At 38.6% G+C, this 27,603-nt stretch overlaps 1 protein-coding gene across 7 annotated transcripts in view; it reads right to left on the reverse strand.

Moving 5' to 3' along the window:
- The window catches only part of MADD (MAP kinase activating death domain), a 127,510-nt gene that overhangs the window by 85,151 nt on the left and 14,756 nt on the right, over positions 1 to 27,603 (reverse strand). For all 7 annotated transcript variants that reach the window (XM_081313512.1, XM_081313513.1, XM_081313510.1 and 4 more), the window contains 3 exons: positions 8,084 to 8,253; positions 5,047 to 5,661; positions 197 to 500 (listed from right to left, as the gene is read on the reverse strand). In XM_081313512.1, the coding sequence (XP_081169638.1) occupies positions 197 to 500; positions 5,047 to 5,661; positions 8,084 to 8,145 (981 nt within the window). In that variant the 5' untranslated portion in view covers positions 8,146 to 8,253. The remainder of the gene's footprint in view (positions 1 to 196; positions 501 to 5,046; positions 5,662 to 8,083; positions 8,254 to 27,603) is intronic.

Raw genomic sequence — 27,603 nt, forward strand, 5'->3', positions numbered from 1 at the left:
CAAATGCTATTTTACACAAAAAGATACAATTATGAAGGACATACCCTTCATATCACTTCTAGGACAATACTAGGAAATTATTGTGACAAATCTACATAATCCTCCATGCTAAAGCACTACTGAAACATTGTGAAAAGGCAATGCAGTTCTCACTGCTAAATTATCTAACAATGAATTAGCCGTGGTTTCCTCTCACCTTATGTTCCAGAAGAATGCAGGACAGTACTTGCAAGCAGGCATCCACACCTAGCAGCTCCAAGGGCAAATGCAAAGGGAAATCCACCAGAGAAAAGCGGGAAGGGTCAGGGAGGGCAAATGTCAAGGCTGGCTGCAATTCATGAGGTAAGACTTCCACATCCACACGCTTCTGGCCAGCAACTGGCACAGGTGAGCGAAGAAGCCGATAAATCCAAGCCTCGGTTTCACGCAAATCATGTAACAAAGCACTAGATTTCTCCTCCACAAGCAGTGAGCCTGTGAAAATCCGCCACATGGTGTCCCTTTATAAAAATGATAGGATTAATACTTATCTTTAGCAGTTCTACTGAAAATCCTGCAATAGACATTAGGCTAAGGCTTTGTTCCAAGAGCACAATAAAGATTCAGAATATACTTTTTGACACTTTAGACTACATACACACATAATATTTAATCAAAAGATCAACCATGGTTTTCTGAACAAGTCATCATGGCATGCTGCATATATAGCATTGAGCCATAATGGGCCAGTTCGTACATTACTCTAAACCCAAAAGATTACTATATAAAAAGCAATTATAAAACTATTTATAATGTACAATCTGTTTTATTATCAGTTTTATGCCCTGCATAGCATTGTGCCATGCAATAAGTACATACATGGTTGGGGGGGATGAGTATATACAAATGGTTGGTAGTGGGGGAAGATCAGGCTTGGAAGTATACATTTCAAATTATGTATATTACGTTCTCCTGATCTTAGTTTTCAGACTATGAAAAGACAGAGAGCAGGGCTGAAATGACATGTTAATAACATTCTGGAAATATAATTTTATAAACTTTTTAAAAATTCAGTCATTGATTAATTTAGCAACCTTATAAATCAAACTTATAAGCTAATTATAAATAAATTGTTCTCTTGTGGCATATGCAATATTATCTTTTTACATTGATGATGAAAGCAATCAAGGCTCAAACTAGTAAGGCATGAAGTTACTCTTGGTATTAATCAGGTTTCACAGACTCATACTGCGGGAATTTTTACTGTACAGCCATCAGAATATTTTTGATAAATAACACCCAATAATATTTTATAAATACATTTTAAGTAACACAGTATTCTTATGCATCTGAAAAGAAGAAAGTAATATCATTTTATTGAAATCCAAAGTAGAATTAAAAGAGCCATTGTGGCAGACCTATTACAGAAATCAGTGTCCAAAATTATCTGAATATTGTATGTTTAGGTCTACTAATTTTATGTATTTACCTTCAGTTTGCTTGAAAAGGCTTCCATTCATGCTTTTTTTCTTATTATCCTTGCGTATCTTATTTATAGTATTATCAAAGCACACAGAAGGAAATAATTGAATACTATACCATGCATACATTTTTGACATGGTATTCATGCATGTATCTTAAAGAAATCAAGTTTCTAATATCAGAACATTTGTCTAACTTTGTAATCAAATCTCAGAATCTTTTCAATAAACAGATGCAGCATTTGGTCATTCTAGTTGGTGTTAGAAAGTCAGAACATGACACACAATTCTATATAGCTTCAATAGCTGCCATTTTGTGTCCAAGTCCAATTCAAGGGGTTGGTTTTGACTTCTAAAGCCTTGAATAGTTTTTGAGTCTGAAATATATGAAAGCTACCTAGACCATGGATAAAGCTTGAGTACTTATAGCATTGAATTATACATATATCCATATGGTTTTCCTAAAACCCATATGGAAGTGGTTTTCCATTACATTCTCCTCTGATTTCTTTTCAACTTTCTTGTCTAGCCTATAGTCCTATATAAAGTCTTTGGAGTACCGAAGTCTGTGAAGGGGAAGTTTTACTCCTTTAGCTTGTGAAAAGTTGAGACTTCCAGTTTGCCGACGCAGCCATGGACATTTGGAAGACGAGCTCTGTCCTCCTCATCCAGTTTTGCATTGCTGGGGGACCCTGAAAAGGGTCTAAAGTTGCCCTGTAGGGGTGACCAGCAAGGAGAGGCCCTCAGTGGATTGCGGGAGAGCAGTAGCTCTCCCGCTAGAGCCGGCACAACCCTCCAAACCGGCGGATGAAAGACTGGCCATTGTAATATGGCCCGTCACTAGGCTGTGGACAGCCGAAGTCATACTTACTACCAGGCAACTTTAAAGCACCATGGAAGAGACTGGATGAGATCTACCTCTCTTAAATCCTAACTATTCTTTTTGACCTACATAAGCTGTTAAAGCATTTTCCCCCTGTGAAGAGGGAAGGGAGATTTTAGCCCTCCCTCTAGAAACAGCGACAACCGATTATTCAGGGGAGTTTAAAACGTTGAAAAAATAACTGGATCACAATCGGAATTTTATTTCCTAAAGACTGTGGACTAAAAGATTTTCTATTTTCTATTCTTTACTTTCTATTTTTACTGAAGATCTGAGTTTTTCCTTATAAAATTGAAGCAAAACTGAAAAGATTAAAATAACTTTGGGATTCAAAGGAAAACTTCAAATGGTAGGGGTGACATCTTGTGGCTAAATCTGACACTTCAACTTGTTATTGTCTAAAAGAGACTTGCCTGACAGCCCATAAAATAGATAAGACTCATGCTTCTAGTAAAGCTTCTAGTCTAACACATCATTATGGAAGAAGATCAAGAACAGACTTTTCCTATGGATGAAGATCAGGAACAAATTCTTTCTATGTTGAAAGCAATTTATCAAACCCTCCTTACAGCTGGTGATGAGCCTACAGAAGAGCCTACAGAAAAGAACAAGAAAGCAGCCCGGATATGCAAACTGAAACTTTGACTACAACTAAAAAATTAACTATACAGAATACAACAGAAAAAGTGGAACAATTAAACTGCCCCCGACCTCCAATCATTCCGCCGGGGCCTGAAGACCTGGCTCTTTGAGCTCTCGGGCCAAGGCTGAGGAGAAATTTTAATTGGGGTTTTAATTGTGTACAGGGTCAATTTAATATTTTTTAATTCGGTTTTAACTTTTGTATGTTGGATTTTTTAATTCCCTGTAAACCGCCCTGAGTCCTCAGGGAAAGGGCGGTATATAAATATAACTAAATAAATATAACTAACTAAATAAATAAACATGACAGAAGATTTACCTGCCCAACAAACACAATGGAAAATCCAGAAAAGAAACTGACAATATGGAAAGAGGAAAAGACTTCCTATATGAATCAGAAGAAACCTGAGGATCAAGAAGAAGAACAGATGGAAGAGAAGATAAACAGTTCAGGACAACTACGTTGAGATGGAAAAACAAAGAGATGACTTGCTAGACCTGCTAGACCTGCTAACCCTCTCAAAAAAGGGCAACTAGATGGTTTTTTTTCAATGTGAAATAATACATATAACAATACAAGGAGATTTGTTTGATGACTCAAAAGCACAGAAATGGAAGATGATTTGGCAAAGAAAGAAAGCTAGAATAAGACTGAAGAAGAATGGGATTTTGACCTACTTATGAGAATTAAAACAGAATATACTCAAATAGATGTGTACTTTGAATATAAGCTATTGTTATGAATGGAGATAAAGAAAACCTTGGTCATTTAAAATTCAGAAGTATAAATATTAACAGTTAAATTTGAATATTGATTTGCTGACAAAGGTGATGTAAAGGTGATTAAGATATATATATAGGCTAAAAACCTATTGATGAATGTAATAAATATGTCTTGATGTAGCGGTAAGAATGAAAATTATTAGCTTAAATATGAGATAGTAGGTACAAAGAGGAAGAGAGAGGAAGTATTAAACATTGAAATAAAAGAAATTTTGGTTACTAAATTTAAGATATTTGGAAATTATTAGAAAATAAGAATGTTATATTGTATTATTAATTTGTTGATGTAGATGGTGAGAACTTAAATAGATATACCAGATGTTGTGAGGAATTATGACAAAAGGAATTGGGGTCATTTAAAACTTGGAAATGATAAATATTAAACATTTAATTTAAATATCAATGGAAAATTAAAATTGGGAAAAATTCACTAGGTTATTGATTGTCTAATAGACTGAATGTTAAAGCAACTTATATAAACTAAAAACTATTGGTAAATATAAGAAAGTTATTTTTCGTTTGATAGAATAAGAAGCGTATTAAATTTAAATAAATTTAATAAATAAATTTAAATATGAGACAGTACATATTAAAGGGAAAACAGAGGAAATATTTACTGTAATAGATTTGTTCTAATGATATCTGTATGTAATTGAATTATTGTAACTCAGCCGCCATGTTACTTTTCAAAGATATAAATGTAATATTAGAAAATCAATAAAAAAAATTTTTTTAAAAAAGAATCTTGTGGAAAGTTTTGAGGTTATGAATTAGCCAAGAGAAGAGAAAAATGTAATGAAAGGAGAAAACAGGCATGTAAAACAAGTAGGCATGTAAAACAATTTTTTTTGTTCTTACATGTAAATTGTTTACCTAATTTACCTTTTCTTATATTATCAGGCTTTTAAATTATTAATTTAATAATTAATTTAATTAACAATTAACAATTAATTTTAATTTACAACTTCAACCCAAAAAAGAAGAAAAAAGAAAGCAAAAAAAAAATCAAGATTTTAATTTTGGCATACTATTTAAGCAACAGAAATTGTGTATTTAGAAAACAAGTGACAGTTTATGGTATAAAAATGTTTTACAACTATACCAACAAACTCCCTCCACAGATTCTGTGATCTTCATGCATCCTACACATTCTCACATGAAAAGAACAGGGAATCTAAGTCATTCTTATTTCGTTAGGAATGGCCGGTTATACGAAGCAGATTTGTATCATTTAGATTTGGAATCAAGGAAAGAAAAACAAAACCACTCCATCTATACCTCTGCACTCCTCGAGGGATTGCCAGCTTCTTGCCTAAGAGCCTCTCACTGCAGCAATCCACCAGCTTCTTCAGAGTGTACAGACATTCACGGAAGGTAGAAAAAAAGGGATAGTGGCTAATAATGCAGAGTGAGGTCAGGGTACTGTTACGAGAACGATGAGTGACTTTTGCTGATGATTTACTCCGAGGTGATCGGTTTGTATCAGGCACTGACTCTGTGCTCTGTGGCTGCAGAGAGACACTGCTCTCTAAACTTTCATTAGCTCTTTCTTCTTGCACAGTAGAAGCATCCCCAGATTTGGATGCCTTCGGTCCATCTCGGATACGATGTCCACCGCTGCCTTCACCCTTCTCCTTGGAAATACGCTTCTGGAAGGACCGATAGAAGTTAACGCATATCCCATAGCGGGTGATGCCTGTATCTTTATCTGTGAGCGTGAAGACAAAGGAAGTATCATCTCTCAAGCTCATCCGCTTCTGCCGCACGCTTAAGCATCCTTCTGGTTGGCAGAAAAAGACTACATCTGGAGGCAATGGGAAGTCAGTGTGGTCTTCCAGGGGGTAACGGCGCAGTAGTTCAGGTGTCTGTGCCACACTATCACTGCTTGGTTGCCTACAGGAATACAAATATAAAAATACTGAAATATATATTACTAAGGTAGAAATGCCACACTGATGCACATCTTCCCAATGGAAACACCACAAATACCATGGAACTTTTTTCCCCCTGCAAACAGAGGTTGTAGGTTGGATTCTATCCTGGGGTTGCAGAAGGAAGAGAAATGACTAACCTTCCTGACCAGCAATATGTCAAAGAGAGCTTATGAATCCTGACAGGTTTGGACAGAATAGCGAAAATGTACTCTTATGACTGATATACTTATCACGCCATAATGACTAAAAAAATGATGCAGTTATAATAACTGCATAACTGCTAAGCACATTAATTTGTGCTTTAGATTGTAAGCCGCCCTGAGTCTTCGGAGAAGGGCGGGATATAAATGGGATTAAAAAAAAACTGACTGCAGAGCCTAAATGGAAAATTAGATGCTTAAAACAAGAAATTTATGGTTAGTAACAAAATGGATCTATTTTTTTGCCAAGGAAAAAGAGGCAATAGTGAGACTACCTTGATAGTGTGATAAACTGATTTTATATATGCAATTCAATTGTAAGAAGATAATCATTATTTTTACTTCCACGTAAGAAAGTCAGGGTGGCAAAGGATAGGTTTCAGTAAAAGAGAATGATGCATTAATCAGTTAAGTGAATCAATAGATAAACTGAAATTCAAATCAAAATCAAAGAGACCAAAGCTCACAACATAAGCTTTTAACTATACCACAGTAATTGCTTGAGAAAATATTTAAATTACTACCCATATAAATTATAAACTTCAACTAGTAACTGAACAACTAATTAAAATTACAATTTAAGCTTAATGCATCTCATTGGCTTTCTGTAAAACCTTATAGTCCCACTAGTTCCCCCATGCCTTGGGTTGAGATGGATGGGGGCCCCTTGTCGGTTGTGTTTTTGTTACTCTTTGTAATGCTGTACAGAATTGCTAAATTACATCTTGGTTTTGGGGAGAATGTTTATCATGGTTTATATTATAAGCTGTCCAGAGACAGCTGGAATTGACAATGGATCAAATAAATAAATATATAAATTACAGCAAGTAATATCACCAATTACAAAAATCCTGCTAAAAAGTAAATATTGAGTGAAAGGAGCAAGCCACATGTTATAAAACGATGTAAATTCCTTACTCTGCTTGTTTTTTTAGTGAAAAGAAACTGTTGGAGGCTGCCACCAGCAATGAAAGAGGAACAGATGGGATGTGGGTGATCTTACCCTCCAACATTTTTCCTCCCCAAAACACCCACTTAACTACCTTCTCTCCACCATCATAAGATGGAGAAACAGATTCAATATTGTTTTCCTATAAGGGAGGTAGAGAAAGTAAATGTCACAGCAGTTGGACAATATGCTATTGCACACTGCTATCATTGCCAATGTGGGTATTAAAAGGAGATATACGCACTTGGCACTACCTTTTCTTCTGTACCTTGCTTGCAATCATAGACTCCACAGTAACTCAGAAATATTTCACATGCATCTTGTCCCTTTCTTAGATAATTTTATTTAATTCTTATTCCAAAGTATACATTGCATTGGTTACTTGTTAGTAATCAAATGGACCAAGAAGTTCAAAGTCAATATTACATCATCGACAGGTTGTTTATAATGAAGTTTTTTGAGATTATTTTTAATGTTTTCATTAGAAGAAATGCAGAGATCTTGGCATACTAGCGTTCATACCAAGTCTTGTGATGTCAAGCAATATCCAAAGCTTGCAAACATATGTGGGAGGCAGTCCTGCTGTAGGCAGAAAAGCCAGCTGGTTGACTTTGGGCCAGTCACTCACTCTCAGATCACCCCCACCTACAGGATTGCTGTTGTGGGGAAAGGAGGAGGAAAGAATATGTATGTTTGCCACCTTGAGTTACTTATAAAGTAATAAAGGCAGGATAAAAATCTAAGAAATAAATGAATAAACAGAGACCTGGGACACCTCCATCAGGCACTCTTCATTATTCACTGTGGTTTTGCATTTATGATACTGTAGGAGCCACCCATTATTTTGGATACTTTATAGAGATACTCACTAGCAATAGCACTTAAACTTATATACCGCTCCATAGTGCTTTACAGCCCTAAGTGGTTTACAGAGTCAGCAAATTGCCCCAACTATCTGGGTCCTCATTTTACCGATCTTAGAAGGATGGAAGGCTGAGTCAACCTTGAATCAGTGAGAATCAAACTGCTGACAGTGGCCAGAATTAGTCTGCGGTACTGCATTCTAATCACTGTGCCATCACTAGTGAACATAAATGTTCCCCCTCTCACCTTGCTTTGGGCTGGTGATTAATGGCAGCAGCTATTTACTACTTTCTATACCCCTTTATCAGACCATTGTGATAATATGTGTATATTTATTCTAAGCAAACACATCTAGCGGTTTACTATACCTGGCTCCAATAATCACAAGGTAATCAAGTAAGCGAGGACAGCTCTTCTTCTTTTGCACCATGGTCTCGCTTCCTAGACTATGTCATCTCAATGAATTCCTTTGTCATTGGTCCATCTAATATCCAGTACATGCGCTAAAGAGAATGCCTCTGGAAATTGCGACATGAACCTATAAGAAAGAAATATTCCATTCAAGATTAGATTTGCATTCATCAACAGTAATGACTTGATAATAAGTAAACAATCTGAGCAATTTGTGATAGATATTACAAACATCAACCTATGCCAAACACTGTTCAGAGTTTCACCTCTTTTATGTCTATCTGGTAAATATAACAAGGAAAACTACCTCCAAGATTGAAAACAGAAGTTTCCTCTTTTCAATTACCTGCATATTCCCCAAATTTCTGAAAAGTCCAAAATTAATCAGAATTATAACTAGCAATCACATGCTTTTCCTAAATTTGGCATTGGAGATTTCCTCATTTCTTTGCCCATTTTGTCTTCTATAGCAAATGGCAAAGAGGTTTGACCTATGTGTCTGCATCTCAGCTAGCTTATGTTTAGTTAAATGAAAAAGGAATTATTTCAGCTTTCTGCTCATGTTCAGGAGCACATTATCCAATAAGCATTTCTAAATCCTTAATACAAGTAGTCCTTACAACCAACCACTTAACAACTATTCAAAGTTACAATGACAAACCCCCCCCCCCCAAAAAAGGCCGTAACATGCAGATTCAAAGTCTAAACGTCCGTGCCTCCCATCACAACAATCCTGTGGCCCTTGTTGGGCACTCAACAACCAGTTCACGTTTATGGTTCCTTGCAACATCCTATGACCACATGTGTTCATTTTTGCTGGAAACCAATGTTTCCTTCCAGTTTCCAGAAAAAAAACACCCCATAGCGAATGGGTTAGCTTTGCGATCACTGCATTTTGATTATCAACCGTCACAAAAAAGATCATAAAATTGGGAGTCGTCATGTGGTGACCTGCTTTACGATTGTGATCATTTACTACCAAAATCGCAAGCTCAGTTATGGTCATAAGTTGAGGACTATTTCTACTCTGTTCAAAGATGTTTCTTTCTCTAGTTCTGCCTTTGCATTTTAAATTTAAATTTAAATTTCCTATCCACCAGAAGTAAAGACAGGGCTGAAATGTCTCTTACAGTAAACATTCATGACAATATATACTGCTCAAAAAAATAAAGGGAACACTTAAACAACACAATGTACTGTATGTAATAGCAGGATGTCTTATCTTGTGTTCCCTTTATTTTTTTGAGCAGTATATATTTTGTATCTAGCAAGCAACCTAGAAAATTGTGAATTTCTGACATAAGATAAGAGTACTACATTCACAAAAGTTTCTGAAAATATCTACTAGGACACAGCTAAAAACTGGAACAGATGGAATTCAATAATATTAATCATGTTTATATTCTTAAATAAAATGTAGCCAATTTGACTGTTCAATAGTAACATATACTTAAGTTTGCTTACTTCATTGCATTACAAAATTTAGCTATAGTTGTTTTTATAACTTGTTAAAATTGTAAGCATTATGTTTTAATGCTTAGTATTTTTGTGCTCGTAATTTTCAAAGTTTTTAAAATATTATAATGCTAAATTATTATAATAGAAAAATACAGAGACATAAAAGTATTACTATAATAAAACCTCAAAATATTGATAATAATTTTAAAGGAAAAATGAAAAAACAGGAGGGAGGCATGGAAAATTGTATTATAATCAAACAGCAAAATATTTAATCATATTACTCAAAAGTCTACTTCCTTACCCTAATATTAGGTAATATTTTATTAGTTAAGAACTAAAAGAGGAAGTAAAGAAGAAAAAAGAATGCATAAATACTTCAGAATTAAGTACACACATCTAATACACTTTTTAGTTTAAAACACCTTGAAACGGTATTAATCCCCTGGATAATTGCAAGGTAAAAACTGCTCCAGGACAAGGCTGGCTTTTCAATTTTATTTTGTTTAATGTTGATTGTTTTCATTATTATGAGTTATCAAACTATTCTTAAAGAAGGGAAAATGGATATTGCTATGGATTTCTCTAGGAGGAAAAGGTACTGGCAATAATTTGTGGCCCTCTAACAATTACTTTAAATTGAATTCTTTTGGAAACATTTTGGACAGAGGATCACTGGTTTGAAAGAGGAGTCAAAGAGACCATCTATGTCAAAATTGAAGAGACCTCTCTCAACAGAGGGGGAGGGAGGCAATATCATCTCTCTCCAGTCTACAACACAGTCCTTTCAGCAGCTCCAAGAAGGCTCCATACCCATTTGCACTACACAGGTGACCGCGACACAGATAAACCTCCAGGTGGCCTCAACGACGCTCTAAAACAGAGTTCCCCTACCCTTGGTGTATGGACTGGTACCAGTCCATGGCCAGTTAGGAACCGGGCCGAACAGCTGGAGGTGCGCTGAAGGCATGTCTTCCACCTCCAGGCACGAGGAGAGAATGCAGGTGTCTGGGCAGGGGCGGGAGAGTGGCTGTGCAGAAATTGTCTGCTCAGTGCAAAGGTCCTCTGGTAGCTGCACTTGCAACTGGCTACATCTCCTCCTGCTACTTCTTCTTCCACCTCCTCTTCTTCCTCACTTTCCTCCTCTCCCCCTCCCGTCCCCCCAACTGAGCTTGCGCGCCCTTCGTGCAACTCTCCAAGTTTGCAAGACAAGCGCGCACCAGTCCAGCTTGAAACTGGGAGCTTCCCCAAAGCTTCATTGGAGGGTGATCCTCCCAGGGTTTGTGTGTGTGTGAAGGTGTCTTTTTGTCAGGGTGCAAATAGGGGAAGGGAGAAGCTACCTTTCACCTTAAGCCCTGCATCTCCAAGGGATCCTCTCTCTCGTCTGCACCTTTTCTAAGACCGCTGGGCTCTGTTGCACTTCCAGAGGAGTTTTTTGCTTTTGTTTAGATGCTCCAGGTGCCTCGTGTTTTGGCAACATCCTGCCTGTTTTTCGTGGTTTTGTGTGTGTCCCCCCGTGTGTGTGTGTGTGTGTGTGTGTGTGTGTGTGTGTTCTCAGCACTTCCTCAACATCTCAACATTGTGGGCTTTACTGGAAGGCTGAGTTTAGCACTATCTCTTCCTTCCCACATTCTTAGAAACAGAAAGTCACTAGTGGGGGAGGGGGGGTTGGGGGAGTTGGGAAGGGGATAATATTGTAACTTCTTATAAAACTTTTCAATAAAAAAAGAAACAGAAAGTCACTGATCTAATCTATTACAATCTAATAATAGAAATAAGTGCATTATTTATTTGTTCATTTATTTATTTAGAAAATTTTCAATAAATGTAATGCACTTGAATCATCCTGACACCCCCCCCCCAACCCCTCCAAGCCATCCCACCCCCGGTCCATGGAAAAACTGTCTTCCATGAAACCGGTCCCTGGTGCCAAAAAGGTTGGGGACCTCTGCTCTAAAAAAATGCAAGGAGTATAAATCCCTCCATTCCCCGCCATCCAGTAGAGCTGAAGAAGCTTCTTGGATGAGAAGCGAAATGTCTTCAAAAAAACCCAAGAAAGTCCAGTTGCCTCGTGAAAAAGCACCTTTGGGATAATTATATGTCCATTTTTGTTATTAAATACTTCAGTAATAAAAGTTCTCCTTCTAAACCAGAGACAAACAATACATCTTTCACTAGGAAGATATTATTTTACATTAAAGTTCATTACCTGATTCATTCTATTTTACAACTATTCCACATGAAAACTGTCCTTCATTAATTAATAAAAACATTTATTATTTGTCATATAACTTATAGCTCCAGATTCAAACTACAAACATTGAGAAAAATTCTCCTTGTGTACCTTAAAAATTCTATGTTAATGTTAGGCCCTTAGCTTTTTACAGGTATATAATTGTGAATGCTGCTTTTGATACTGAATATTGCCACTCTCCATTACATCTAAAACAAGTTGAAGCTATGTAAATGAACTACAGGTAGTCCTCGACTTACAACAGGTTGTTTAGTAACCATTTGAAGTTAACAACAGCACTGAAGAAAATGACTTAGGACCATTTTTCACACTTACAACCATTGCAGCATCCCCATGATCACGTGATTAAAATTCAGATGCTTCCCAACTGATTCATATTTATGACGGTTGCAGTGTCCCGAAGTCACGTGATCCCCTTTTGCAGCCTTTTGACAAGCAAAGTCAACGAAGAAGCTAGATTCAATTAACAACCATGTGACTAACTTAACAACTACAGCGATTCACCTAACAATTGTGGCAAGAAAGGTAATAAAATGGGGCAAAACCTACTTAACAACTGTTTCACTTAGCAACAGAAATTTTGAGCTCAATTGTGATTGTAAGTTGAGGGCTCATTGTACAAAATACCAAGTTTTGGAGATTTAAAAAAAAGCATAGATGTCTCATCATCATCAATGTCTTCTAAAATATCTTGCCCTGCCTTTATAGCATGTTATGTATGTATGTACGTTCCTGAGAGTGTCAGCCCCAATTTTTAATACATTTTAAAATGACCCCACAGTGTAACACTGTGCACTCCTGCATTCCTCCACAGCCATGCTTACAGATGAATTTGACTAATGTTTTCATAGAGAGCACAGTTTTCTAGAGAAAAAAATATATGATTAATATATGATTAATATAAATATATGATCAGTCAACAAATAGCCTACTAGTCATTCAATTACAATTATATGTCATACATATAAAGCTGGGTAATAGGAACCTTAGGTAATCTGATTCAGATCAGTCTCCATAGCAACTCATCTTCTAGGACTATTTATAGAAGAACATCAGCTCCCCCCCTCCACTTGCATATACCGTATCAACGTCACCTGCACTACAAACAACATTCCCCCAGGTAAAATATCTTCCTTGAGGCAGTAATTTACTATTGTTTTTGGATCTCCTCTATGATGTTGTAACTTCCTAATCATTAGCGCTTTTCCCATGTATGACAAACACTACTAGCTTTTCTTTACATTTGAGCTAGATTATTGATCAAATTTGTACTAATCCACAATCTACAACTATAGACAATCTGATCTCTCAATACTTCTATACAATTGTCTTAAAATTGCCTACTAAATATAAGTTAGAAATTTTCCTTCAAAGCAATCAGTAGCCTTGGTGGAGCAGTGGGCTAATGCCTCCTTAAGTAACACCAGCTGCCTGCAATTAGTGCAGGTTCGCATCCCACCAGGCTCAAGGTTGACTCAGCCTTCCATCCTTCCGAGGTAGGTAAAATGAGGACCCAGATTGTTGGGAGCAATAAGCTGACTTTGTAAAAATGCCGCTTGGGGCCCCCCCAAAAGCCCTAATAAGCAGGCATATACATAGAATGAAGGCTATTGCTAAGCACATTGATTTGTGCTTAGATTGTAAGCCGCCTGGAGTCTTCGGAGAAGGGCGGGATATAAATGGGATTAAAAAAAAATCCATATGCACAGGACACAATAAATAAATTAGATTGTGAATCTTCTTAATTTAATTGGATCTATATGTGCAAAAAACATTGAGGGCCAAATCTGATACCTTAATAATTTCTAGGAACTTTATTTAAACATCTAAGGTGATATTTCCCCCCCCAAAAAAAAAACAATAATTAGTTTATCTGTATAATACTAAAACCCTCATGCCTGTTTCTCTTCAATTGGGTAAAACAATTCACCATAGGGCAATATGACATTTAAATTTGGCACCTTGAATCTCACTCGGAAGGCAACCGGAAGCCAATGCAGCTCGCGGAGAAGAGGTGTTACACGGGAGTATCGGGGAACTCCCATCACAACTCGCGCAGCTGTTGTGATGGGAGTTCAGCCTACGAGTGGACCTCAAGGGCAACCCCATGTAGAGAGCGTTGCAGTAGTCTAACCGGGAGGTCACGAGTGCATGGGTGACTGTGCGTAGGGCATCTCGGTCCAAATAGGCGCACCAGGCGAACCTGGGCAAAAGCCCCCCCTGGTCACGGCTCCTATATGATCTTCAAAGCTGAGCCGTGAGTCCAGGAGGATGCCCAAGTTGCGAGCCCTATCAACGGGGGGTAACACCTCACCCCCCCATCCTTAATGATGGAACAAACTTGTTAGGCATATGGTGTTAGCCTACAATGTTGGGTTGAAAATATATTAACCATAATGCTATGTCTTTAAGAAGTTAATTGGCCAATGGGTGTGTAAGTGTTCTCATGGCCATAAGAGGAAGCTAGGAACGTAGCTTCTCTCTCTCTCTGAATTCACTGATCTCTACTATTACTGTTTTTGCTCTGCTGTTGGTTTACTACTGTTGTAAACCTGAACTGTGTATTGACCTCTGGACCGGTAAGAAGACTTTGTAGTTTGGATTACTCCTTGGACTGTTGCTATTGTGTATGACTTGGACTGTTTATTTTTGACTGTGCATTTTTGTTTTTACACCACCTCAAAGTAAAATACTTTTTGCTTTTAGAACTCAGTGTATTTCTGTGTGTGACTTTTACTACTCTCAGTATCCTTCCTTGTCTATGCAACTCTTTGGTAGCACAAGGAGACCTCTGCACAATAAATGCCTTAACACTGGTTATGGGCCCAGGCCTGTACTGGGAGTAAGTACACACAGTTTTTCTAGCTGAGTTTGTATTTGGTGTAAAATGGCACAGGAACTGTTGTCAGGCATCTCCTGGATAACCCGGTTGGATGGGACAAACTATGTTTCCTGGTCCACAAAATGCTGCTTGCTTTTGCGCAAGGAAGGACTATGGGCTGTTGTAAATAACCCACCAGATACTACTGCTTGGGATCCAGATGACGAAGAGGATGCAAAGAAGTTAGACAACTTTAAACGAAGCAATGAGAAAGCTCTTTGCATTATTGGACTAACACTGAATGACCAGCAGCTTGTCCATATTCGTGGTGAGGAGTCTGCTGCTAGGTGTTGGGATGTTTTGCGAAGGCTTTATGTTCGAGACAGTGTGGGTGCACATATACACCTTACACGTAAGCTGTTTAGGGCTCGTCTGCAGAAGAATGGAGATATGCTGACCCATTTAAATTACATGAAAGCAATTTTTCAAGAGCTTCATGAAAAGGAGCTGATTTTTTCAGAGTTGCATCAGGTCTACATTATTCTGTCATCTTTGGATGAGAGTTATGATGGATATGTTTCTTCTTTGGAAGTCCTGACCAGAGAGGAACTGACATTGACTAACATTACTGGGAGACTGCTGGAAGAGTCCAGAAGGAGGCGTGACAGAGACCAGCTGAGAGAGACACAGCCACAAGAGGAGCAGCCATTCTCCACTGCTTACAATGTCAAGAAATGTTTTTCTTGTGGGGCTAGAGGGCATATAGCCAAATTCTGTAGAAAGGGTAAAAAACAGAATGTGAATAGCAGTGGGAAGGCTAAGAAGGGCATTGGTTTGGCTATTTCTGGTGAATCAACATCCAGAAATAATGAATTGTGGGTTGTTGATAGTGGGGCTTCACAATGCATTACTAAAGTGAAAGAGAGGTTTGTTAATATGAAAAACAGCAACCAATATGTTTCACTGGCCAATGGTTGGAGGATGAAGGCCTCTGGTGAAGGTAATTCCTATTGTCCATGCATTGATGAACAGTTACCTATGTTATATATACCTAAACTAAGATTCAACTTGTTATCTGTAAGGGAATTGGTTAAGGTTGGGTTTGTGGTAACATTCAGAGGGGAGCAATGCACTATTGAGAGGAATGGAACCTGTGTAACTGCAAATTTGAAAAATGGTTTATTCGTTCTCACAAGTAACCAGGTTAGTACAGTTAAAGCTAACTCGATATGTGAGAACAAGAAGCCACATGATGAGTGTATACATTTATTGCATAGGCGGTTAGGGCATGTAAACTTTAACTCACTACGTAAAACAGTTGAATTAGTAGACGGACTTAAACTGAAGCCATGTAGTAAGTATTTAAATTGCAATGCCTGTAATCAGGAAAAGAGTAAGGCAACTCCTGTAAACAGGTTAAACGGCTTCAAAACAACTGTTCCTTTGGAAGTTGTGTTTGCTGATTTAATTGGACCCATGAAACCAAGTTTAGGAGGGTCATGTTATGTTTTAAGTATATTGGACCACTACTCTAGATATGGTTTTTGTTATCTGCTTAAGTCAAAGGCAGATACTTTCCAACAATTTGCAAACTGGCTGAAGTTCGTGGAGAGAAAAACAAAGAGAAAGGTTCAGTGCATAATTACTGATAATGGTACTGAATTTACAAATAAGCGTTTTGTTGATATGCTAGAATCAGCTGGCATTGAGCATAAACATTCAGCCCCTTATAGGCCTCAACATAATGCTTTTGTTGAGAGACGTGGGCAAACGTTACAAGCCATGATGAGAACCATGTTAAGAGATTCAGGCTTAACAGATAGACTGTGGGGGGAGGCAGCAAAATGTGCAAACCATGTTCTGAATATAGTTGTTAATACTTCTACTGGTAAAATACCATATACTATATGGCATGGTAAAAAACCAAACCTTGATTACCTGCACACGTTTGGCACCCCAGCTTGGGTCCACATTCCTGCACAACTCAGGAGTAAAGGCCAACATAGGGCTAGGCAATTATACTTTGTAGGTTATGAAGCTAACCATAGATCATATCGTTTCTGGGAACGAGGCACAACTAATGTATATAACAGTGCGAGTGCAAAATTCCTTGAGCACGTTGGTTGGGATAGGTTAGAGCAAGAAACTGTTAATACTGATCCTCTAGTGTTTGAGGACTCCTCTGATAACGTAACTAGTAATGATAATACATCTCCTGTAAATATGAAAGATGAAGAGGAGATAGGGGAGATAAAAGAGAAATCAGAGGAAGGAAAGGAGTCAGAAATTCAAAGCCCTGTAATTCCTTGGCGTTCAATGCGTATCAGACATCCACCTGATCGCTATGAAGCTAGTATAGTATGTCAAGTTAGTGTAGAGCCTTTTAACTATGATGAGATCAGGATGTATCCTGAAAAGGAACAGGCATCATGGAAAGCTGCAATGAACAGGGAGTTGAAGTCTTTGCAGAATCTTAAGGTTTATCAGAAAGCAAAACTGCCACCTGGTGAGCAAGCTATAGGTTGTAAATGGATATATAAAATAAAGAAGGGTGTAGACGGAACTGTAACCCATAAGGCACGTTTGGTTGCACAAGGTTTTGCCCAAACTACTGAGGATTATGACGAGGTGTTTGCACCCAGTCTAAGGGCAACTACTTTAAGAGCAGCTTTAGTATGGGCGGCTAAAAACCAATATATGGTTAATCATGTAGATGTTGAAACTGCATATCTACATGCTCCATTGCAACATACTATTTATTTAAGAATACCACCAGGATTGACCAGTGATAGAGACCATGATTGTTGGGAATTAAAGAAAAGCCTCTATGGATTGAAACAATCAGGCTATGAGTGGAATAAATGTATAGTTAATGAGTTAAGTGCATTAGGTTTTGTAGCCAGTAATGCTGATCCTTGTTTGTTTAGAAGAGAACACAACGGAGCATTATCTTTTATCTTATTATTCACAGATGATATTGCAATAATAACAAAAAATGAGTTAGAAGCACAAACTATCATTTCAAGATTGCAAACTAAATTCACAATTAGAAATCTTGGAGAAATAAGCCACTATTTGGGGTTAGATATTGTGAAAACAAATAGGGGTTTTAAGGTGTCACAAGCCAGTAAAATATCTCAGTTATTAAAGAGATACAATATGGAAATGTGTAAACCAGCTAAAACTCCGATGGCTATGGATTTTAAGGACACTAATGTTGAGAGTCCTGTATTTGATAAGACTATGTACCAGTGTTAAGGAATTTATTGTGCAGAGGTCTCCTTGTGCTACCAAAGAGTTGCACAGACAAGGAAGGGCACTGAGAGCAGTAAAAATCACACACAGAAATACACTGAGTTCTAAAAACAAAAAGTAGTTTACTTTTGAGGTGGTGTAAGAACAAAAATGCACAGTCAAAAATAAACAGTCCAAGTAGCAATCCAAAATACAAAGTCTTCTTACCGATCCAGAGGTCAATACACAGTTCAGGTTTACAACAGTAGTAAACCAACAGCAGAGCAAAAACAGTAATAGTAGAGATCAGTGAATTCAGAGAGAGAAAGAAGCTACGTTCCTAGCTTCCTCTTATGGCCATGAGAACACTTACACACCCATTGGCCAATTAACTTCTTAAAGACATAGCATTATGGTTAATATATTTTCAACCCAACATTGTAGGCTAACACCATATGCCTAACATTCTCCCCTTTGGGTAGAATAATATATAACTCTTACAATCTTATGCACATTCTTTCACAATTAGCATTGTGTTTCACAGCACTTTGTACCTTCGTAAAATGGTTTGCAATATTTACATCAGATGAACAATACTGTACTCTAGCTGTATTAATTTATCTTTGATACATTGTCTGACATTCAAATAACGAAGATCAGTATGTTTAGATCTTGTTCTTACTGCAGCATTATTAGCCATCTTTATTGCAGCTTGATTGTCCTCATATACAATAAATGGATCATTTACATTTAAACCCATATCTAACAATAGTTGTTTGTACACTAGCAGTTCTGTACATAACACTGATAGACATGAAAATTCAGCCTCCATTGTAGACAAGCTTATGTGTTTTTGCCTAATGGACTTCCATCCAATCAAAGAATCACCCAACATTATAGCCAACCCTGAGGTAGATTTACGAGTGTTTGTATCAGAGGCAAAACTCGCATCTGCATATGCAGTAAGGATTAACTCACGATTTGGCTCTAGATATAACGAGTAGTGAATAGTCTGTTTCAAATACCTTAATACTCGTTTAGCTGATTGCCAGTGTCTAACAGTTGGTTCATTGTTGTACCTAGCCAATTGGTTTACACAGTAAGAAATATCAGGTCTAGTCCAATTACTCAGATACATAAGACTTCCTATCAAAGATTGGTACATAGTCTTATCAAATACAGGACTCTCAACATTAGTGTCCTTAAAATCCATAGCCATCGGAGTTTTTGCTGGTTTACACATTTCCATATTGTATCTCTTTAATAACTGAGATATTTTACTGGCTTGCGACACCTTAAAACCCCTATTTGTTTTCACAATATCTAACCCCAAATAATGGCTTATTTTCCCAAGATTTCTAATTGTGAATTTATTTTGCAATCTTGAAATGATAGTTTGTGCTTCTAACTCAGTTTTTGTTATTATTGCAATATCATCTGTGAATAATAAAATAAAAGATAATGCTCCGTTGTGTTCCCTTCTAAACAAACAAGGATCAGCATTACTGGCTACAAAACCTATTGCACTTAACTCATTTACTATACATTTGTTCCACTCATAGCCTGATTGTTTCAATCCATAGAGGCTTTTCTTTAACTCCCAACAATCATGGTCTCTATCACTGGTCAATCCTGGTGGTATTCTTAAATAAATAGTATGTTGCAATGGAGCATGTAAATATGCAGTTTCAACATCTACATGGTTAACCATATATTGGTTTTTAGCCACCCATACTAAAGCTGCTCTTAAAGTAGTTGCCCTTAGACTGGGTGCAAACACTTCGTCATAATCCTCAGTAGTTTGGGCAAAACCTTGTGCAACCAAACGTGCCTTATGGGTTATAGTTCCATCTACTCCTTTCTTTATTTTATATATCCATTTACAACCTATAGCTTGCTCACCAGGTGGCAGTTTTGCTTTCTGATAAACCTTAAGATTCTGCAAAGACTTCAACTCCCTGTTCATTGCAGCTTTCCATGATGCTTGTTCTTTTTCAGGATACATCCTGATCTCATCATAGTTAGAAGGCTCTACATTAACTTGACATATACTAGCTTCATAGCGATCAGGTGGATGTCTGATGCGCGTTGAACGCCAAGGAATTACAGGGCTTTGAATTTCTGGCTTCTCTCCTTCCTCTGATTCATCTTTAATCTCCCCTATCTCCTCTTCATCTTTTATATTTACAGGAGATGTATTATTATTACTAGTTATGTTATCAGAGGAGTCCTCAAACACTAGAGGATCAGTATTAACAGTTTCTAGCTCTAACCTATCCCAACCTACGTGCTCAAGGAATTTTGCACTCGCACTGTTATATACATTAGTTGTGCCTCGTTCCCAGAAACGATAGGATCTATGGTTAGCTTCATAACCTACGAAGTATAATTGCCTAGCCCTATGTTGGCCTTTACTCCTGAGTTGTGCAGGAATGTGGACCCAAGCTGGGGTGCCAAACGTGTGCAGGTAATCAAGGTTTGGTTTTTTACCATGCCATATTGTATATGGTATTTTACCAGTAGAAGTATTAACAACTAAATTCATAACATGGTTTGCACATTTTGCTGCCTCCCCCCACAGTCTATCTGTTAAGCCAGAATCTTTTAACATGGTTCTCATCATGGCTTGTAACGTTTGCCCACGTCTCTCAACAAAAGCATTATGTTGAGGTCTATAAGGGGCTGAATGTTTATGCTCAATGCCAGCTGATTGTAGCATATCAACAAAACGCTTATTTGTAAATTCAGTACCATTATCAGTAATTATACACTGAACCTTTCTCTTTGTTTTTCTCTCCACGAACTTCAGCCAGTTTGCAAATTGTTGGAAAGTATCTGCCTTTGACTTAAGCAGATAACAAAAACCATATCTAGAGTAGTGGTCCAATATACTTAACATATAGCATGACCCTCCTAAACTTGGTTTCATGGGTCCAATTAAATCAGCAAACACAACTTCCAAAGGTACAGTTGTTTTGAAGCCGTTTATCCTGTTTGCAGGAGTTGCCTTGCTCTTTTCCTGATTACAGGCATTGCAATTCAAATACTTACTACATGGCTTCAGTTTAACTCCCTCTACTAATTCCACTGTTTTACGTAGTGAGTTAAAGTTTACATGCCCTAACCGCCTATGCAATAAATGTATACACTCATCATGTGGCTTCTTGTTCTCACATATCGAGTTAGCTTTAACTGTACTAACCTGGTTACTTGTGAGAACGAATAAACCATTTTTCAAATTAGCAGTTACACAGGTTCCATTCCTCTCAATAGTGCATTGCTCCCCTCTGAATGTTACCACAAACCCAACCTTAACCAATTCCCTTACAGATAACAGGTTGAATCTTAGCTTAGGTATATAACATAGGTAACTGTTCATTAATGCATGGACAATAGGAATTACCTTCACCAGAGGCCTTCATCCTCCAACCGTTTGCTAGTGAAACATATTGGTTGCTGTTTTTCATAGTAATAAACCTCTTTTTCACTTTAGTAATGCATTGTGAAGCCCCACTATCAACAACCCACAATTCATTATTTCTGGATGTTGGTTCACCAGAAATAGCCAAACCAATGCTCTTTTTAGCCTTCCCACTGCTATTCACATTCTGTTTTTTACCCTTTCTACAGAATTTGGCTATATGCCCTCTAGCCCCACAAGAATAACATTTCTTGACGTTGTAAACAGTGGTAAATGGCTGCTCCTCTCGTGGCTGTGTCTCTCTCAGCTGGTCTCTGTCACGCCTTCTTCTGGACTCTTCCAGCAGTCTCCCAGTAATGTTAGTCAATGTCAGTTCCTCTCTGGTCAGGACTTCCAAAGAAGAAACATATCCATCATAACTCTCATCCAAAGATGACAGAATAATGTAGACCTGATGCAACTCTGAAAAAATCAGCTCCTTCCGCTGCAAGATGCCGGTACGTACAGCCACTCAGTCTTGGCAGGATTGAGACGAAGCCTATTTCTCCCCATCCAAACCCGGACCGCCTCCAGGCAACGGGACATCACATCGAGGGCATCACTGGGTTGGTTCAGGGTGGAAAGAAAAAGTTGGGTATCATCAGCATACTGATGATACCCCACCCCGAAACCACGAATAAGCTCGCCCAGCGGCTTCATATAGAGGGGAGAGAGGACCGACCCCTGAGGAACTCCACAAACGAGAGACCTCGGGGCGGACCTCTGCCCTCCTGTCAACACCGACTGCGAGCGGCCCAGGAGATAGGAGAACCCCTGTAAAACATTGACTCCCACTCCCAACCCCCTGAGACGCCGCAGTAGGATACCATGGTTGATGGTATCAAAAGCCACTGAGAGGTCTAATAGGACTAGGACAGAGGAGCATCCCCTGTCCCGAGCCCGCCAGAGATCATTCACCGGGCCTGAAGCCCGATTGGTACGGGTCAAGATAAAAAAGATAAAAATCATTTACTCAACAAGGGACAGATGGCAGGAACTCTTAATGTTGTCACAGGGTCACGGACTTGAAATAGTCCAATCATGTCTGACTCTAGGGCACGGGTCCTGCAGCTCCGAGTTTGCAGAGAGAGAGACAGAGATAGAGGCACTTGCGCTTCCCTCTTCTCTCTCTCTCTCTCTCTCTCTCTCTCTCTCTCTCTGTGTGTGTGTGTGTCTGTGTGTGTGTCTCTGTGTGTGTGTGTGTGTGTGTGTGTGTGTGTGTGTGTGTGTAACTCATGTTGTCCTCTGAGAAGCTGACAAGCTTATTGGGAGGGGCTCCTGCCTTTGCTGCATCTCCAAGGAAACAGGAAACAGCAAAAAGCAGCAGCTCTCAACGGCAGGAGAGCCAGCCCAATAAGAATGTGTGTCAGCTTGTCCAGAACAGCATGAAGCCAGCTTGCCAGGTGAGCAGAAGACTGGAGAGAGGGAGAGGGGGGGAAGAGAGAGGGGGAGGGAGAGAGAGGGAGGGAGAGAGAGAGAGAGAAGGGAAGCGCAAGTGCCCCTCTTTCTCACACACACACACACACGCACACACAAAAACAAACTGAGTGGGGGAAGAGGACTGGCAGACCAAGGGCAGGAAAAAAGAAAGAGAGAAGGGAAGCACAAGTGCCTCTCTCTGTCTCTCTCTCACTCACTCACTCACACACAACACACAAACACACTGAGTGAGGGAAGAGGACTGGCAGACCAAGGGTAGAAAGAGAGAGGGAGGGAGAGAAAGGGAGAAAGGAAGGGAGGGAGAGAGAGGTAGAGAGAGGGAGGGAGGGGGAGAGGTAGAGAGAGAAAAAAATATGAATATATGTGGTTGTCCTTACTGGACTTTTAGTAAAGAACGTTTAATGAAATATTTTGATGTTATTTTAAATTAAGAGGTGAGGTATGGGGATAATTATGCTGTATTTAAAGATGGTAGATAAGCTACTAAAATTGTTTTACCTGTTGGGATGAAGGAGAAAGGTTTTTTCCCCTCTTTCTCCTGTCTTTTTCTTTCCCCCCTCCTCCCGCAATTTTTTCTTTTCTATTTTTCTGTTTGTAGTTTTTATAGTTTGCACTGGCTTTTTATTTTGTAAATACAAGAAGGACTCGAATAGACATTTGAGTATTTTATTTGAAAGTAAACTTCGACCCAGGGTCTCTTTTTTTTTGGAGCTCAAAATGCTTTTGTTGCATGCAGAAATAAAAATTTGTTTTCTTTGCAGTAGTTCATTGATTTCATATATGCAGCACACTCTAGTTTTTTTCTACATAGCATAAAGGTAAAAAAAACAACATATGCAGTGCTAGCTTAATTTTAGATGTCGAAAGGGTTTTGCAGCTCCCAGTGCTTTCTTTTCGGTGGGAAACGGGTCCAAGTGGCTTTTCGACTGTTTTAGGTTGCCTACCCCTGGTCTATGGGGTGGTGCTCAACTCCGTTTCTTGGCCAAGGGAGCCACTGTTGTCTGAAAACATTTCCATGGTCATATAGCCAGCATGACTAGACACCAACACTGTTACCTTCCTGTTAGGCATATGGTGTTAGCCTACAATGTTGGGTTGAAAATATATTAACCATAATGCTATGTCTTTAAGTTGTTAATTGGCCAATGGGTGTGTAAGTGTTCTCATGGCCATAAGAGGAAGCTAGGAACGTAGCTTCTCTCTCTCTCTGAATTCACTGCTTTCTACTGTTACTGTTTTTGCTCTGCTGTTGGTTTACTACTGTTGTAAGCTGAACTGTGTATTGACCTCTGGACCGGTAAGAAGACTTTGTATTTTGGATTGCTACTTGGACTGTTTATTTTTGACTGTGCATTTTTGTTTTTACACCACCTCAAAGTAAAATACTTTTTGCTTTTAGAACTCAGTGTATTTCTGTGTGTGACTTTTACTGCTCTCAGTGCCCTTCCTTGTCTGTGCAACTCTTTGGTAGCACGAGGAGACCCTGCACAATAAATTCCTTAACACTGGTTATGGGCCCAGGCCTGTACTGAGAGTAAGTACACACAGTATTCCTAGCTGAGTTTGTATTTGGTGTAAAATGGCACAGGAACTGTTGTCAGGCATCTCCTGGATGACCCGGTTGGATGGGACAAACTATGTTTCCTGGTCCACAAAATGCTGCTTGCTTTTGCGCAAGGAAGGACTATGGGCTGTTGTAAATAACCCACCAGATACTACTGCTTGGGATCCAGATGATGAAGAGGATGCAAAGAAGTTAGACGACTTTAAACGAAGCAATGAGAAAGCTCTTTGCATTATTGGACTAACACTGAATGACCAGCAGCTTGTCCATATTCGTGGTGAGGAGTCTGCTGCTAGGTGTTGGGATGTTTTGCGAAGGCTTTATGTTCGTGACAGTGTGGGTGCACATATACACCTTACACGTAAGCTGTTTAGGGCTCGTTTGCAGAAGAATGGAGATATGCTGACCCATTTAAATTACATGAAGGCAACTTTTCAAGAGCTTCATGAAAAGGAGCTGATTTTTTCAGAGTTGCATCAGGTCTACATTATTCTGTCATCTTTGGATGAGAGTTATGATGAGTATGTTTCTTCTTTGGAAGTCCTGACCAGAGAGGAACTGACATTGACTAACATTACTGGGAGACTGCTGGAAGAGTCCAGAAGGAGGCGTGACAGAGACCAGCTGAGAGAGACACAGCCACGAGAGGAGCAGCCATTTACCACTGTTTACAACGTCAAGAAATGTTATTCTTGTGGGGCTATAGGGCATATAGCCAAATTCTGTAGAAAGGGTAAAAAACAGAATGTGAATAGCAGTGGGAAGGCTAAGAAGGGCATTGGTTTGGCTATTTCTGGTGAATCAACATCCAGAAATAATGAATTGTGGGTTGTTGATAGTGGGGCTTCACAATGCATTACTAAAGTGAAAAAGAGGTTTGTTAATATGAAAAACAGCAACCAATAAGTTTCACTGGCCAATGGTTGGAGGATGAAGGCCTCTGGTGAAGGTAATTCCTATTGTCCATGCATTGATGAACAGTTACCTATGTTATATATACCTAAACTAAGATTCAACCTGTTATCTGTAAGGGAATTGGTTAAAGTTGGGTTTGTGGTAACATTCAGAGGGGAGCAATGCACTATTGAGAGGAATGGAACCTGTGTAACTGCAAATTTGAAAAATGGTTTATTCGTTCTCACAAGTAACCAGGTTAGTACAGTTAAAGCTAACTCGATATGTGAGAACAAGAAGCCACATGATGAATGTATACATTTATTGCATAGGCGGTTAGGGCATGTAAACTTTAACTCACTACGTAAAACAGTTGAGTTAGTAGAAGGAATTAAACTGAAGCCATGTAGTAAGTATTTGAATTGCAATGCCTGTAATCAGGAAAAGAGTAAGGCAACTCCTGCAAACAGGATAAACAGCTTCAAAACAACTGTACCTTTGGAAGTTGTGTTTGCTGATTTAATTGGACCCATGAAACAAAGTTTAGGAGGGTCATGTTATATTTTAAGTATATTGGACCACTACTCTAGATATGGTTTTTGTTATCTGCTTAAGTCAAAGGCAGATACTTTCCAACAATTTGCAAACTGGCTGAGGTTTGTGGAGAGAAAAACAAAGAGAAAGGTACAGTGCATAATTACTGATAATGGTACTGAATTTACAAACAAGCGCTTTGTTGATATGCTACAATCAGCTGGCATTGAGCATAAACGTTCAGCCCCTTATAGGCCTCAACATAATGCATTTGTTGAGAGACGTGGGCAAACGTTACAAGCCATGATGAGAACCATGTTAAAAGATTCTGGCTTAACAGATAGACTGTGGGGGGAGGCAGCAAAATGTGCAAACCATGTTCTGAATATAGTTGTTAATACTTCTACTGGTAAAATACCATATACAATATGGCATGGTAGAAGACCAAACCTTGATTACCTGCACACGTTTGGCACCCCAGCTTGGGTCCACATTCCTGCACAACTCAGGAGTAAAGGCCAACATAGGGCTAGGCAATTATACTTCGTAGGTTACGAAGCTAACCACAGATCCTATCGTTTCTGGGAACGAGGCACAACTAATGTATATAACAGTGCTAGTGCAAAGTTCCTTGAGCACGTTGGTTGGGATAGGTTAGAGCAAGTAACTGTTAATACTGATCCTCTAGTGTTTGAGGACTCCTCTGATAACGTAACTAGTAATGATAATGCATCTCCTGTAAATATAAAAGATGAAGAGGAGATAGGGGAGATAATAGATGAATCAGAGGAAGGAAAGGAGTCTGAAATTCAAAGCCCTGTAATTCCTTGGCGTTCAACGCGCATCAGACATCCACCTGATCGCTATGAAGCAAGTATAGTATGTCAAGTTAGTGTAGTACCTTCTAACTATGATGAGATCAGGATGTATCCTGAAAAGGAACAGGCATCATGGAAAGCTGCAATGAACAGGGAGTTGAAGTCTTAGACAGAAACACATAAGCTTGTCTACAATGGAGGCTGAATTTTCATGTCTATCAGTGTTATGTACAGAACTGCTAGTGTACAAACAATTATTGTTAGATATGGGTTTAAATGTAAATGATCCATTTATTGTGTATGAGGACAATCAAGCTGCGATAAAGATGGCTAATAATGCTGCAGTAAGAACAAGATCTAAACATACTGATCTTCGTTATTTGAATGTCAGACAATGTATCAAAGATAAATTAATACAGCTAGAGTATTGTTCATCTGATGTAAATATTGCAGACCATTTTACGAAGGTACAAAGTGCTGTGAAACACAATGCTAATTGTGAAAGAATGTGCATAAGATTGTAAGAGTTATATATTATTCTACCCAAAGGGGAGAATGTTAGGCATATGGTGTTAGCCTACAATGTTGGGTTGAAAATATATTAACCATAATGCTATGTCTTTAAGTTGTTAATTGGCCAATGGGTGTGTAAGTGTTCTCATGGCCATAAGAGGAAGCTAGGAACGTAGCTTCTCTCTCTCTCTGAATTCACTGCTTTCTACTGTTACTGTTTTTGCTCTGCTGTTGGTTTACTACTGTTGTAAGCTGAACTGTGTATTGACCTCTGGACCGGTAAGAAGACTTTGTATTTTGGATTGCTACTTGGACTGTTTATTTTTGACTGTGCATTTTTGTTTTTACACCACCTCAAAGTAAAATACTTTTTGCTTTTAGAACTCAGTGTATTTCTGTGTGTGACTTTTACTGCTCTCAGTGCCCTTCCTTGTCTGTGCAACTCTTTGGTAGCACGAGGAGACCCTGCACAATAAATTCCTTAACA

The sequence above is a fragment of the Vipera berus genome (genome assembly GCF_964194415.1).
Source record: "Vipera berus genome assembly, chromosome: 1".
NCBI lineage: Eukaryota > Metazoa > Chordata > Lepidosauria > Squamata > Viperidae > Vipera > Vipera berus.